Raw genomic sequence first — 16,056 nt, forward strand, 5'->3', positions numbered from 1 at the left:
CATGTTTTGTCAAAGGGCCCATATAAAATTTCAGCACCGGGGCCCAATAGGTGCTCAATCCGGCCTTGGTTATGAATATAGTTAGAGTATCTACAATGTCTCATAGTATCATTAAAAAATTATTTATTTTACGAAATTTTGGCCATAAAGTATAACAAAAATGTATTGAAGATTTTGTTTACAGTATTAATATTTCCTAAATTATAAATCTACAATATTAAGTTAAGTTAGGAAAGTATTAATTACAATCTAAGGTAAGTAGTAGAAACAGCTTCATGTAAGTAGCGTCAGTGCACTTTTTAATTTTAATTATTAATAATATTATTAATATTTATTATTAATAAAAATTAACAAACACAATCTTTAACCATGTAAGTTAATAGAAACAAAGTAATTTGATTATCTTTATAAATATATCATAAATGGAAGTTACTTGTGGGATGCCTTATATATTATTCACTTATGTATACTCGAATAATATTCAGGATCAAACATAAAAACTCATTATTTACGCGAATAGTTTTGTTAATTATTTTTTTTTAACTGTTCACGCGAAGTATTAGTCAGATAATTGTCCAAAGACAAAACAAGGCTCCTTTTTGCTCATCAAACATAAAACCCTAAAATATCCTTAATGTCGATCACCAGAAATTTAATATTTCGAATGTAGGTCACTTGTTTGAAAAGGTTGACGACTCCTACTATAAAGTATACACGGATATGGTTAAAATTTAAGGGGTAGTATAATGCTATCATTATACGACCTATACGAAATATTGTGGTAGCTGGTTCGACCACAAACTCAAAGAGCCAATACAATATTTATATATGTACATAAATTATAAAATATAAAAAAAAAATTAAAAATATATATATTTAACATGTATATTTTATGTTTACATCATACAAGTGAATATTGATTTTGAGTAAAACGGATAAATGTATAGCGTCGTTGTACACAATTTTTAAACTATTGACCACCGATAATCGACATTATCCATCAATGAGTTTTCTAGAAGTCCCTGTAATATAAAATCAACCCTTAAACATTTCTAGATTTTGAGCCTTATTTTTGAAACTGTGTCATTGTTATTTATAATAATAATCGCCATATGCAAGAAAAAAAAATAATTATAATAATAAGACCTCATCGCCGATACTAATATTTGACTGTAGTACATAATGCATTAATGTGCCCCAGCGAGGTGTGTGTGTGTGTGTGTGTGTGTGTGTGTGTAATATAAATATTTGACGATTTCTGTAAACATTTTTTACTATTATTTGTAATTTGTATTATATGGACAGCATTGTGTCGTAAAATACTTACCGTATGGCTATAAGCGCAAAACAAATAAGTTTCAACGATCGAAGTATAATTTATAAATACCACAAACGCCATATTGAAATACAAATTCTATAAAACAACGAGAAAGTGTATAAAAAATTGAAAACTTCTATATATAGTGTACAAAGTTTTGGGTTGGATAAAAATAACACCCTTACGAATTCATAATTATACTATAAAATATTTACGTGCATGCTACCGATCACGTACGCATAATAAGGTACAGTATATAACTATAGGTATAGTAACACAAAATGATTTACGTGTTATTTTCGGTCGTTTGATGAAATATTAAATAATGGTCCCGTCGGGGTGGAACGTTTTTATTTTACCTTGGATTCATCAATTTACTCATGGAACGGTTATTAAATGATAGAAGAATTTTTTTTGAGAACCTAATGTTTTAAAATTTTTACCTACAGGAAAATAATTAGTTTTGTATACTTAAAGAAGGGAGGGGTTACCTGACCCTTGTTCTGTCATGGAATTTTACACGAAAACATTAATTTAATAATAAAATGCTCTTTGATTTGCATTTTATACCTCATTTATAATTAACACAAAAATGTTTACCCAACACATCTCGTAAAGTAATTATATAAGTATATTTAACTAATTAACCAGTACCACATTATATACCTTTTTTAATTATTTTTTATTTTGCATATAACATTATCGGATAATAAGAATAAAATAAAAATAAGATAAAAATAAGGTACAATAGGATGATCAAAATATTAATAAGAGAAATAAGATTATTTAACAAACAAACTAATACAATGACTATATAGGATTATAGCTAACTTATATATACTTATAGCTAACTTTTGAAGTACTACCTTACAGTCTTAGCTTTAGATTCTCCGTCCATTTTACTGCATCTTCCTCTGCTTTATGCAGTTTCTCCAGGCCTCCGACAAAAAGTGTTTGTGGACAATTATCAACAATATGGCGTATCGTTTGATGCATTCCACATTCACAGAGAGGAGATTCTACCTTTCCCCATTTGTGCATTACGTAGATACAATTCCCTTGTTCCGTTCTTGCTCTGTTTAGAGTTGTTCATAGCGTCCTCGGGAGGTCAAAACCTGGGACTCTCAGTTCTGGGTTGCCTATCAGTAAAACGTTCCGTAAGTCAGAATTTTTCCATCGTTTCTTCCAGATTTCTACCGTATCTTTTGTTGGTTCCTGGTCCCATATCGGGTGTCTTGATTTCAATCTTTTAGAAGGATGTCATCATGTAGAGGGATCTCAGGATGTTTTATAATTTTTTGGAGTAATCTTTCTGTGTGTTGAAATCTACGTAAGTTTGGTGGAGCTATATTAGAAAGGGTTAGTAACTATTGCACATGGGTGGATCTAACTGTACTGGTGATGATTCGTATGGTACGGTTAAGTTCCACATCAACTTTATGGCAATGTGCGCTTCTTGTCCAGACAGGGGCGCAGTATTTGGCCACACTGTATACAAGCGCTATTGCCGATATTCGTAATATCTTAGTATTACTGCCCCAATTCGTGCCTGCGAGTTTGGAGATAATGTTGTTTCTTGTCTTAAGCTTGTTTTTTATATCCTCCAGGTATTTTTTAAAGATCAGAGACCTATTGATTCTCACTCCCAGGTATTTTGGGCATTCTTTATTAGCGATGTGGTTGTCTCCGATCTTTAGTTGTAGTTCCCTTTGTGAATCTCGATTGTTAAGGTGTAAAGCGATGGTCACCATTTTGTTGGGATTGAAAGTGAAATGCCAATTGGCGAAATAATGTTGTAGCTTGATATTGTCTTGATTTAAAATGTCTTCCACCATGGTGAGATCCTTTGCTTGGGCTAATAGCGCAATATCGTTGGCCTAAATTAATTTTCTTGAGATAGTATCAACCAGGGGTCACCAATTAATATTTTCCGCGAGCCACGTTAAGAATTCGGAAAATTCTCGCGGGCCATAAAAATTCAAAGTACATAATATTTATTATAATATGCCGGTTGGTCAAAAATACTTTATTTCTAAAAAAAAAATATATACATTTATTAATTATTATGTAACTAAAACTAATGAAAATATAATTAAATTAAATAAATATATTAAAAAACAAATAATAATTAATATTTTTAATGAGAAAAATGGCAGATCTTGCTTTCAACTAGCTGCTTTAAGTCGGGGTTATGGTTTGTGGTAGCTATCATCATCATCATTTCAAGGGGTTCATTGGTGAGTCGGGATCGGAATTTGTTTTTGATATAATTCATTTTTGAAAATGCAGACACACAGACGTATGTGGAGCCAAACATTGTACACATTTTCACTGTCAATAATTTCAACGTCGGGTATTTCTTTTCAGATACATATTTCAACCAAAATTCATCATATGTAGAATCAATTTCAGTTTTTGAATACTTTTCATTATACAAATTTTTTAGGACATCATCTGATTGAAATTCAATCATTTCCATTTGAAGATGTGCTCTGTTGCATTTGAAAACATTTTCTGTTTCGTTAATCCATTCTCCATCAGGCTGCAGAGTAAAACTACTGTTCAATAATTGTACAACGTTTTTGAGTTTACTGAAATCAGCAAAGCGTCTTTCGAATTCAGTTTTTAAACTTTCCAAAAACTTCGTAAAACTTATGATATCAATCTCGAGATTTTCATCAACAACTTTTTTCAAGTTAGGAAAATGTAAACGTTCATTACCAACATCTTGTAAAAAAAAGTCAATTTTTCTACAAAAACAATTTACCTCAGATACTAAATGGCAAATTAGTTTCTGATTACCTTGAAGTTTCAAGTTGAACAAATTTATGTGTTGAAATATATCTGTTAAAAACGCAATAGTAGCTATGTTACTGTTATCACTGATAAATTCGTGATAGTCTCTGGCAGACAAATATGTACTCTGAATTAAAAATAGTTCAATTTCATTCATTAAGTTAAAAAACCTTTGCAAAACATTTCCTTTGCTCAGCCATCTCACATTATTATGAAGTAATAAATCATCAAACTGAGTATCATTTTCTTGAAGAAGTGCCTTAAATAGTCTGTGCTGAAGTGAAGATTTTGTACGTATAAAATTAACAATACTTATTACTGTTTTTATAATTTTTTCCAAACACGGATCCAGTTTGCAGCAAAGGACGCTTTGATGAATGATATAATGGTACGATAAAAAATCAGAGTTGCATTTAGGGTCATTTCTTAATCTTTGAACAAAGCCTTGATGAGCGCCAATCACCACTGGTGCACCATCGGTTGTGAGAGAGATAATTTTTTTTAAATTTAAATTTTCTGTTTCAAAATAGGTACAATACTACAGCATTGTACAAATCATTTCCTTTGCTGGTCCCTGATAACAGCAAAAGTGTCAATAACTCTTCGTAAAATGTCCCACTGATATAACTCAAGTATCTCAGGTGAATTATTAGATGAAATGTATCTGTTATATCACAAGATTCATCCAAGGCTATAGAATAAAAATCAGCAGTAGATAAAAATTGTTTCAACTGATTGTGATTATCTTTGGCCAGGACTTCAGTATTTCTCGTATTAGTGGATGCTGATATTGGGATATGACGTAAAGTTTCGACAATTTCCTTTTTATTTCCAAACAGAACATTTACAGATTGAAGCATACATTCTTTAAAAATATCAGCATCTGTAAATGACTTCATATGTTTACCGAGTATCCACAAAATTTTTAAAGATGCCTGTGTACATTTTTGTTGTTCATGGCTCAAAATTTGAGTTGCCGATTTATATTTCATTTTTAGATTTTCAATTTTTGTTTTACGAAGGCCAGTACCCAATGGAAATTTTTCGGCAAATGACTTGTGTGTCTCATAATGATGTTTGATATTAAACACTTTCATAACAGCCACTGTTTTTTTATAAATCAAACAAACAGGTAAGGCACTTACTCTATCTGGTAAAATAAAACAATATAAGTCCATCCATTCAGGACAAAACTGTCTATTTTCATTTTCTATTTTTATTCTTTTTCTATCCATAGTCAAATTAAAACAAAGAATAATATATTATTTAATTACGAAAATTAATAAATAAAACGGAACGGACGAACAAAAATTACGTCGCAGCGGACACCACCGTCTCACCGATAACTGACGGACTGACGTGTTGTACGTATATTAATATGTGTGACTTAACGAGTTGTCGACTTGTCGTAATAAAATTTCAAATAAATATTAAAACAGATAAAATAAGATATTCTTCACAGCTAGTATAATATTTTTTGCAGCCGAAAAAACCTAATAATGCAGTAATAATGTACAAAGATAAGAAATTACCTGCAACAGTCGCGCTTGATAATAAGTACGTATTAAATTATTGGATTTTTCTCTCAGTCTGCGGGCCGGTTAAAATGTATTCGCGGGCCTCTATTTGGTGACCCCTGGTATCAACTATATCGGATGTGTACACGTTGAACAGAATCGGTGATAGCACAGATCCCTGGGGGGGGGACATTTTGTAGATATTTGTAACGACTGACAACGTCATTTAGAAATACATTGTATTTCCTGTTAGACAACAAACTTTCTATTAAACGAAGCGTGCTTTTGCATCTTATAATTTTTGCCAACTTTAGCATCAGACCTCTTTTCCATGCTGTATTATAAGCAGAGGATAAGTCCAGAAAGACGGCACCTAACTTGTCCTTGCGTTGGTAGCCATTATCAATGTATGTTGTGAGCGCTAACACTTGATCACAACAGGCTCGGTTTATCCTAAATTCGGCTTGTTCTATGGGTAGTACGTTTTCTAATATAGGTTGTATTCTATTAAGTGTAAGTCTCTCAAAAAATTTATATACTGTGAACAAAAGTGAAATCGGTCTATAACTGCTTGGTTCGTTTGCTGGTTTGCCATGTTTTAAGATGGCTATCACTTTTACTGCTCGCCATAGTTTTGGGATGTTGCTAGTTTTTGCTACAACTGTGGCCAATCTGGTTAGCCATTTTCTACATTTTGGTCCGAGAAACTTGAGAAATTCTAGTAAAACTCCATCGACACCTGCTGCTTTACCGCTCTTGATTACTTTTTGTGTCATCTAGTTTCTATTAGTGTTGTTGTGAGTTCGCAGTGCTTTAGTTCTCTTGCGTAAGATGTTTTCGCTTGTGACTTTTCTTGTTTGTTAGGTTTGATATTTGATGTTTTGAAAAGAATGTTTAAAATGTCATTTGCTGTGACTCTTTTTTCTTTCCTGACTGGTTGAGTACTTCCTATATTCCTCAGAAGAGCCCAGCTTCTTCTGCTTGAGTGCGTGAAATCGAGCTCTTGCATTGCTGTTAATCATCTTTTGCATCTTTCTTCTTTTAGGAGATTCGTCAGTCTGTAAAGTAGCTCGCATTCTTGTGACCAGCATGGGACGTCATTTTGTCTGTGTCATCTGGGTATAGCTTTTGAGGCTGCAATTTTAGTTAGTATGATGAACCTTACGTATTTTTCAGGAGTTGAATTGATACGATTTACGTTTTCTTCTATGTATTTTTCATACTTGGACCAGTCTGCCTTTCGTAGATTTCATCTTGGCAGTTCTGATTTTTCTATTCTAGGGAAAATTACTCCAGTTTATACTATGACTGGTCGATGTTAGCTTTTCGGGAATTTGCTTAAAACTTTGTGATTTACTTTCAATGGCAGGTCAAAGTCATATTTTGTAACAAAGCACAAGTCTGGAGAGGTAATTGTGCCCCACCTACCTGCTTCAAAGGTACCTCCTTGCTTGGCGTCATATACTAAATGTTTGTGACCAACGAGGGACCAGTTTACTAACTTTTCACCGTTTTTGTCTGCACTTGAGTATCCCCATTCTAAACTATGGGAATTCAAATCGCCTATATATTTTCCTGGGTGTTGCAATTGTTACGATAGTAATGATAGAACAATAAAACGTTAAAGATGAATAATAATTTAACGAATTTCGTATAGCAATATTAATTTCTATTTATATAGCACCAATCAGTGGCGGATTTTCAACATTTTCTTGGAGGGGGTCCTGAAAAATAATATGTATTTCAAAGGCATTATTTTTTAATAATAAATTTTTAATTTTTTAATAATTTGTTTTCCAATAAGTTTGCCAAACCTTTACTTGTGGTGTCATGAGCAGGTACAAATTGTAAATACTCTTCACAAAGAACAAGTTTTTTTAAATCAGCAAATCTAACACAGAGGGAAACTTGTTCCACGCTCGAAATATCAGCTGTTTCATCAGCTAGAATTGCGAAGCATTGAGCATCATTTACACGTGATACAATTTTTTCGAGTAAAACAGAATTACAAGAGTCAATAATTGAATTTTGACTTGTCTTGCTCATGTATTTAATTGTCCTTTTACCTTCTAAAAATTGTTTTAAGTTGAAATCTCCTTGAGCTCAAAAACGGAGAATTTCTCGAAAATTACCTTAATTTGTTTGTAGATTATCATCAGATTTGGCAAAAACAAATCTGTCACGATGACCTCGTCGATCAAAATGTTTTGACGCCCACATAAAATAATAGTTTCAATTATTGGTATAATTTTATTTCTGTTTTCAGTAATATGTTTAGCCCTTCCGGTAATTACTTTTTGGTCAATAGACGTGCTTGGGTTTAATAAAACTTCTGAATAATTAGCAGCATCAAGGAGACATTTTTTGTAATATTCTAATGACGAATGTTTATTAAATGTTTCAACCGCATATCTCCAGTTATCAAATTTTTTTAACACGAAACTACCTAATACTTGAGAGTTAACTCCACCTTCACATTTTGTAAATGCTACACAAAATTTGCAAAATGCACCTTCTTGTATTGCTGAATACGACAACCACGGAAATCGCATTAACCACGCATATTGAAATTTAAGATTTTTTAATTTTTTATCTTTGCCAGAAATAATAGATTTTATTGGAAATTTATAATTTATTTCCGGTGCCTTAACTTTATTTAACACGTCATTGATTTGATTTTGTGAAAATATCTTATTACAAAATAAACTGATATCATAATTGCTATGAGTTAAGGACTAAGACGGTTTTGTAAAATCTAATTTAACTTTTTTTGGACTACTAATATCATTGTGCGAAAAATCATTATTAGAAGAAACTGTTCTCTTAGATAATATACTTTTTTCTAACATATCATTTTGAATAACATTAGATAAATCAGTTTTTCCAGTAGGTTTTGAAAAAAAATGTTGAATAGATGTCTGTTTTTTCGAAGACATTTTATTTAAAACAAATAATTTACGAATTACTTTTTCCCGTTTTTGATTACCACGTGACCGTGTTTGTCAATGCCAGTATGTCGAATGTAATCATAGAATACAATCCATATAATACACGACTATCGTCAGTCAATCATTGCCATAATGATAAAATTGAAATATAAATAAATATATCAATGCACCATCGAAAATACAGTGATATCATGACTCATAAGTGCTGTACAATAATAAGTCGTGTTTGATTCGGGATTTCCCATGTACAAATCGTTTGAAACAGAATGTGATTCGAGTCGTACATTATTATTACAAGATAAGATGATTGATGATACATTTATAAAAAATTTATAAAAAATTTAAATTATTATATTTCAACATTTTATACTACATTGTTATATTAATTTTATACAGATATTTAAGATAAAATCGGCATCTGGGAGGGGGTCCAGACCCCATGGTCCCCCCGTAAATCCGCCAATGGCACCAATAAAAAAAAAAAAAAAAAAAAAAAGGAAATATTAAAATAATTTTAAATCAAATTAAACAAAATGTTTATTATAAATAGTAAATCAGAATGAACAAGACCAAAGAGGTTTAGTAATTTCTTAATCATTTCTTCTACTATTCTATTTTTCGTCATTGTAAACAATATTGCAATTCTGCAACTTCAATTTCAGATGATTAATTATTTTCATTTCATTTTCTAATTGTACGTTTTTCAATTCTAAATATTTCAATGCCCTAAAAATAGAAAAATATTAATAATTAATGGCTGTATATATATATTTTTTATTCTTACTGAAGATGTTCTAATTCTATTATTCCTTCGTTAAAAACATTTTCACAACTATCAATTTTTAAAGATTTTAAACTATCTTTTAATATCTGAAGCTTTTGTATCGCCTCATTATCGATTGTACTACATCGAACAAATGCTATATCCAAAATATTATTGCAGTCTCCTGTAAATTAAATATAAATAATACGCGTTTAACTCCAACTCTATGTAACTTCCTAAATTTAATTGTGTTCTCTTTCATCGTTTTCCCTCTACTTTTAATTATCGACATTTTTATAATGTCAAATAAAATTTAATGTAAAATATTTTCATTTGAACAAAGTAGTCATGATAAACGAATATTACTAATAAGTAAAATAATTATCCATCCAATGACTTTTAACAATAACGTTTTTATTTTAAATCTCATTAGGTAAGCTAAATATTTTATATGCCATTAAATATTTTATTTACATAAACTTTTTAAGTTAGGCACTTACATCTCAGATATTAAGCATATTGCACATGTTATGTGGAACTATGGATTGAGTAACACAAAACACAATACAACTAGAATTGTAATTTTAAAAAAAATTTTAATCACACTACCTTATCAAATTGTATGTGGTGCTTACAAAAATATTTAAAATATTTTTCAGGATGTCTTTTATTTCCACCTGTGTAAAATATACTAGGTATTTTAAAAACAAAAAATAGGTTTTATGAAATTTATAAAAAAATTAATAAATAAAAAATTTTATTGACATTAAGTTATATATAAAACCTTTGATGTAAATGCCTTGTATAAATACTGACAATTATTATTTAATCCAAAAATATTTTATGTACATACGACCTCTGAAGGTAATTGAGAATTATTAAGTTACAGCAGGACAAAGGAGAAGTAATCAAAATTGCTGTATTAATGTATACACACTAAAGTGAGTAAATCCTATATGTGATATAGAAGCTTCTTCTCCAGCATAAACTTGCTCGATTTTGAACTGGCCAAGAACATCATATCTAGTTGGTAAACAATCGTAATGGCTTACGAATTCTCTGCAGCCTTTACACCGCACTTTGGCACCATTTTTCATTAGCCATTCAGCGCATGCTAAATTAGGACCAATTTCTTTAGCGCGTTCTTCGTCAAATCTTCGTTTGAAAAAATAACATAAAAACACATAAATCACATCAACTATAAAGTAAATAATTTTCTTTGAATCATTTGATTTGGGAGTGAAAACACTTACTGGTTAAATGAATCTGCGACCCATTTCCATAAGTTACGTTTGTTTCCAATCGTATTTTTCACCAATTTAAGTAGTGAACTTTTCGAAAACATCTTAAGCGTAAATGTAATTTACGTGATAAATGTACATAAATGTAATGTAATAAATGTATTATTTATAGAATAATATTTACACAAAAGGCAACGAATCGGTAAGTATTAGAAATCATAACAATATTATTGTAGCCAACGACGGGATTTTTCAAATAACTATAGTATTCGAAAATCATACGCTCCTTTGTTTACCAAATGGTAATAAAAGTATATATGTTTTTATTTATGTTCTTGTAAACGTCTTTGTTCTTTCTCTTGAAAGTTTGATATTTTAAAAATTAAATACTTTAAACGCTTTCCTCGCAAATCATCAATTATAATAGTGATACATACGATCTTGTTGAGCTAGTAGAATTTTACGATTTTTCAGTCGAACGCGAAAAGTATACTTGTTGTAAGTCTAAGTCAAAATAAACTTATATCGTCCTGCTTGCCATCCGTCGGAAAACGCCTCTTCCACCCCGCTATAAACTACCTCGTCTTATAACTCCTAGGATGTTGATTTCCACAAAAATTTGAATAATGATTAACGACCAGCGGCTCGAATTCTAGAGATTGACAGTCTGAAATATGCAATTATCGAAAAGGAAATAACCGGCGGTCTATGAAAAACTATCGGGTTGGTATATCGAATTAATATCATAACACAACTCATGAATAGTTAATACTATATAAATTATTTTATTTTGGTAGTATTACTTTCTTCTAATCGTTTGCTTTATAATTATTTTTACACACGGTTGACTACTTTATACGTTCACAATCTTTTTTTTAAATTTTATAATTATTGATTATAAATATCCAGTACTCAGATTGATAAAATTGAAGTAAGGGAATTCTGTTTGCTTTTTAAAAAAATAACGTTACCATCACATTTTATACGTTAGTTAAATCCTCAATACCAATTGTATTAATTACATAAAAATTATTGTGATATTAGTGTTGTTAATATAAATAAATACATACGATAATAAATTATAAATAATATTATAACAAATTCAAAAATAAATATACAAAAGTACTCCTATATAGTATAGTAGTTACGTCAATTATGATAAGTATGTAATTTATTTTCCAATGTGATTATTTTCTGACAAGCTTCCGCATATATTTTACTACTAATAATCAAAAATCTTACCTAGTTACATGGAATATAACTATTTTTGGGTTATGCAAAACATTGTATTATTAACAATGATGATAATTTCTTAAGCTTTAATGTATTTCTTTTCCAAGTAATTATGTTGTTCATTATGTTAAAAATCTTTTTTCCTTTGAACAAAAAATTGCTATTAAATTTTTGCAATTAATAATGATTTTAACGAATCAACAAATTATAAATTGTTTGAGTCCTTAAATTCACGAAAACCTCAAACTGTAGATATTTGATCTACTCAACATTTCGATGCAAACCTCCTTACACTTTTATCTATATATTGAATATTATATTTTTCTGGACAATTTTATTCGTCCATCGTCCAGTACATCTAAGTCTATAAGGAGCTCATCTTATTTTTCCTAAAATATATAACCTGCAGTTTTTGAATGAGATTTTTAAAAAGTAAAAAGTCTAGAACATTTTAGAGTATTCTTAAATTAATCTTAATTGAGTTATGATTCACATTGTATGCAAACATAATTTTAATAAGCTTCTGGGACAATAATGAATGGTTTTTTTTAACATAAATCGTAAATATGTGAAAAATCCTAATGTGAACATAATTCCGGTTTTCATTGGGATAATGGCTTACAGAGAAATATATTTATAAAAATAAAAATAAATAAAAAGTAAAAAGAAATTACTATACCATTTCTTGATTTGCAAAAGTTTTTAAAACTTCAGTATGGATTATTTTCTATGTATGTTATACTTACACATAAAAAAATGAAGTAAAAGGATAAAAAATATAATCTAAAAAATAGCAGCATCCCTTTTTATATCCCTTCATTACTTTGACCTTTGTGTATAACTGTAATAAAAATAATAAAGATCCGTCCGTAGGACTTTAATTTTCGATTTACCTAATATTATATTCACGTTACGTAAAATGTTTAATATGAGTTTCTGGTAAATTTATATATGTGTCTAATCAATCGTCATAATTTCTCACATTAATTTTTTCTCCCCGGGATCATCCTAACACACAATTTTTTTTTTTTTTTTTGGTACCATACGCGATTCGTCGTTCAAGGGACAATTGTACCTAATCGCATTTCGCATATCACATTACGTAAAATTTACGTTCCATAAATTCCTTAGAATATAAAATCTCCTATCACCTAGACAGCCAGACACCTGCAATACAGTGACTTCTTCGTACGGCAGTACGTTTTTATTTCACTCTGCTGTTGGATGTTTTTTAACATGAGTGGCGCACATTTCGACAAAAACGACGAGCTTGGTTTAAATATGAATAATTCTATTTTTAATTGTATGTGTGATGGACCGTTCGACCGTTCGTGAAAAGACCTCGGAAATCAATGTTTTACTTTTAACCCAAACTGTAGTTTGTGCCACCGTTCCTTTTTTTAAGAATTCGAATAAAATTAGGAATTAATCGATTTTAAAATGACATTTATTGATCCACACAAAAAGTCTAATATTATAATATTGTACCTTGTTGGGTAGGAAATATGATACAGAAGAACTTTACTTAAAATAATGGTTTTTTCTTCAATCTGATCAATTGTTTTTCAAAATTATTTATCAACAAAAGTCATAAATTTTGGATGAAAATATAATGTTAAATCGTGTACCTTTATATATGAAAAACTCTAATCCGAAAAGTTTTTATATGCTTACACTCATGTAAAAAATAGACTATAGTTTTAAAACATAATAAAAATCTATTGCTGCTTGTATAACACCAAGTACACTATATTATAACACGTGTAATTCTTTTTTAAAAATATGTAAATATTGTGTAAGGTATTAAATTATTTTTATAATTTTTATAGAAATAAAACAATGTTAAATAATTAATAGCTATTATTTGTTCAATGTAACTAGTGAAATTAGAACTTTCAATTAGAGGTTAGTTAAGTATTACTTAAGATTACTTAAGTGATGAGCTAGCCATTTATTTTGTTGATACGGTACTCTTTTAGGTACGGTCAATTTTTTTTCTATTACGTATAAATTTAAGATATGGCATTACTAATTTATTTATTTTGACGAACACCAGAGTATATTTTTTATCTACAAGTGTGGCTTTTTAAAAGTATTTTTAGATAAAATAAATATTGAATTCAGTTTTTTTACTCTCAATTTTCATACAAGCATGTTTTACAATTATATAATTAACTAATCCATTTGAATTTCAACTATGTACGGTAAAATATTTGTTCAAACACCACAATTGTTTGAATTTTCGCGCCATAGCTTGTCGTACGTTGTGTCATGAACGTCTCGAACTTTTCGAACAACATTATTATCAAAAGAACGTCACAGGAAACTTTAGAACCAATACAAATAATCAATAACTGATGTATTTGCACTGCTGATGCGTATGAGTGATTTCCAGGGGCATAACACATAGCGGACAATCCACCCCACTCCCAACAGGCGCAATATTAAATTTAATATTCAAAAGGCTATGTGAAAAATAATATATAACGCACAGTTGGTCGCATAATCATAATAAGTTTTGGGTAGCGACGATGGTGAACTCGAGAGACATATGTATTGTTACTTGTTACCCTTTCAGTCGTAACTATATTTTACTGTAGCACAGTCAGTGGTGGTAACTACCATAAGTGATTGGGAATAATGAATAGTAGAAGAGTGCCGAAAATTCGTCGATGCTATTAATATTCGCTCGTTCCATGCAATGTTTCCAACGCAATGTTTTTTTCCCAATGAACCCGCAACGTATATTCGCTGTTCATTTGACAAAACATGTATGCACTCGAATTAATTGTGAGATGATAAATGCCCGTTTCCCAACACTCATATTGTCCGCGTTGGACGTCGCGGTTGCGGAAAATACTCTTCGGGTTATCAAACGGCATACCCTCATAGCCGTCCCGAAGATGAAAATCAAGGGAGGGGGGGGTGAATAATATGAAAAATGCCGACTGCAATTTTTTTACTCAATATATGTAGTATAATTAACTATATGTAGTCGTATTTTTACTTTTTAACATGTATATATGTGTCAGTGTCGCACGTTCTTAAAATTGACAATTTAATTATATATATATATAATATTTTATATTGTATAATAAGTAATTATATAAATTGTATTCGTGTATACACTGTATTAAGAAATATGTAATATTTGTTTTCCTTAAGTAAAATTAAGTCCATCTAGGCTATAATGAAACAATTCCGACTGCCGACTGGTGTTTTTGTTGGGAAGGTGTGAGACACCCCCCCCCAAGACCCCTCTTCAGAACGGCCCTGCATACCCCCTCCCTCAGTGACGGATTTAGAAGGGGTGCAACGCGATACATAGATTTTCTTAATGCCATAAAACAGTAAGTTATACAATACATTTCAATAACCAATGTTGAATAATTATTGTTCATGTAACACGAATGTTAAACAAAATCATAAAATTGTTCGTAGGACATTGATTTATTTTCATTCCGTTCGTGTTATTATTCCATTTTGACAATTATATCAAATCAAAAGGTAAGACTTCTCTATTTTTTTAAGGAGCATCTAATTAGCAGTTGAATCCTGGTGTCCCAAAACTTGAATCCGGTTCTAGTTCAGTGATATTTTACCACCCACCTAACGGTTTTGATCGTGCGCGAAACGTTTAAAATGTATTACACTAATTTTTCGTAGTCTGGATTTTTTCCCTTTAATTTCAACACATACCTACGAACACCTACGAATATACCGTTAATGCGATAACTTTTTGTTCTATTATTATAATATTAATTGCGTGCATATACCAAATGTTTAATAAAATTGTCTCCAGCGGCGTAATCACATCGAAAACCTCTCTTTGCCTAAGTGTATGTTTTCGATTTCAAACCGTTATTACACTATTCATACGCATGTACGTATTTTCTATTCGCATTTTTCGACCGTTGCCGACCACTTCTATACGCAGCCACAACACGCTGATTAGACGTGACAACAACCAGCGCAGTAGCGATTAGCCGCACTTACGTATATCTGCGAACGACTACTTCAATTCAAAAGACGTGTATATTACATGATTTTAAGTCGAATGATCGAATCTAATCAATCATCACACGCTCGCAAACGTAAAGATCGGTTTTTTGAATTGTTACTGATCATTGTATAGCTGACGAGTGCTGAGAGTGCACGTCATCTTAGAAAAGTAAAATTTACTAATTTAATGTTCAAAACTCACACCACCACCACTGCCCACCTCGGTCTTTTACGTGTA

The 16,056-nt window shown here is 30.6% G+C and overlaps 1 protein-coding gene across 1 annotated transcript; it reads right to left on the bottom strand.

Annotated features, from left to right (window-relative positions):
• Window positions 1-9,190: 9,190 nt before the first annotated feature.
• On the bottom strand, window positions 9,191-10,687 carry LOC112689889 (ATP synthase subunit s, mitochondrial-like). Its single transcript, XM_025563765.1, has 4 exons — window positions 10,596-10,687; window positions 10,280-10,497; window positions 9,364-9,526; window positions 9,191-9,305 (listed from the first exon to the last, which is right to left on the bottom strand). The coding sequence occupies exons 1-4, from the start codon at window positions 10,685-10,687 to the stop codon at window positions 9,191-9,193; spliced, it is 588 nt and encodes a 195-aa protein (XP_025419550.1).
• Window positions 10,688-16,056: the final 5,369 nt, after the last annotated feature.

This window comes from Sipha flava, unplaced genomic scaffold, assembly GCF_003268045.1.
Source record: "Sipha flava isolate LNK unplaced genomic scaffold, YSA_version1 47_pilon_pilon, whole genome shotgun sequence".
Classification (NCBI taxonomy): domain Eukaryota; kingdom Metazoa; phylum Arthropoda; class Insecta; order Hemiptera; family Aphididae; genus Sipha; species Sipha flava.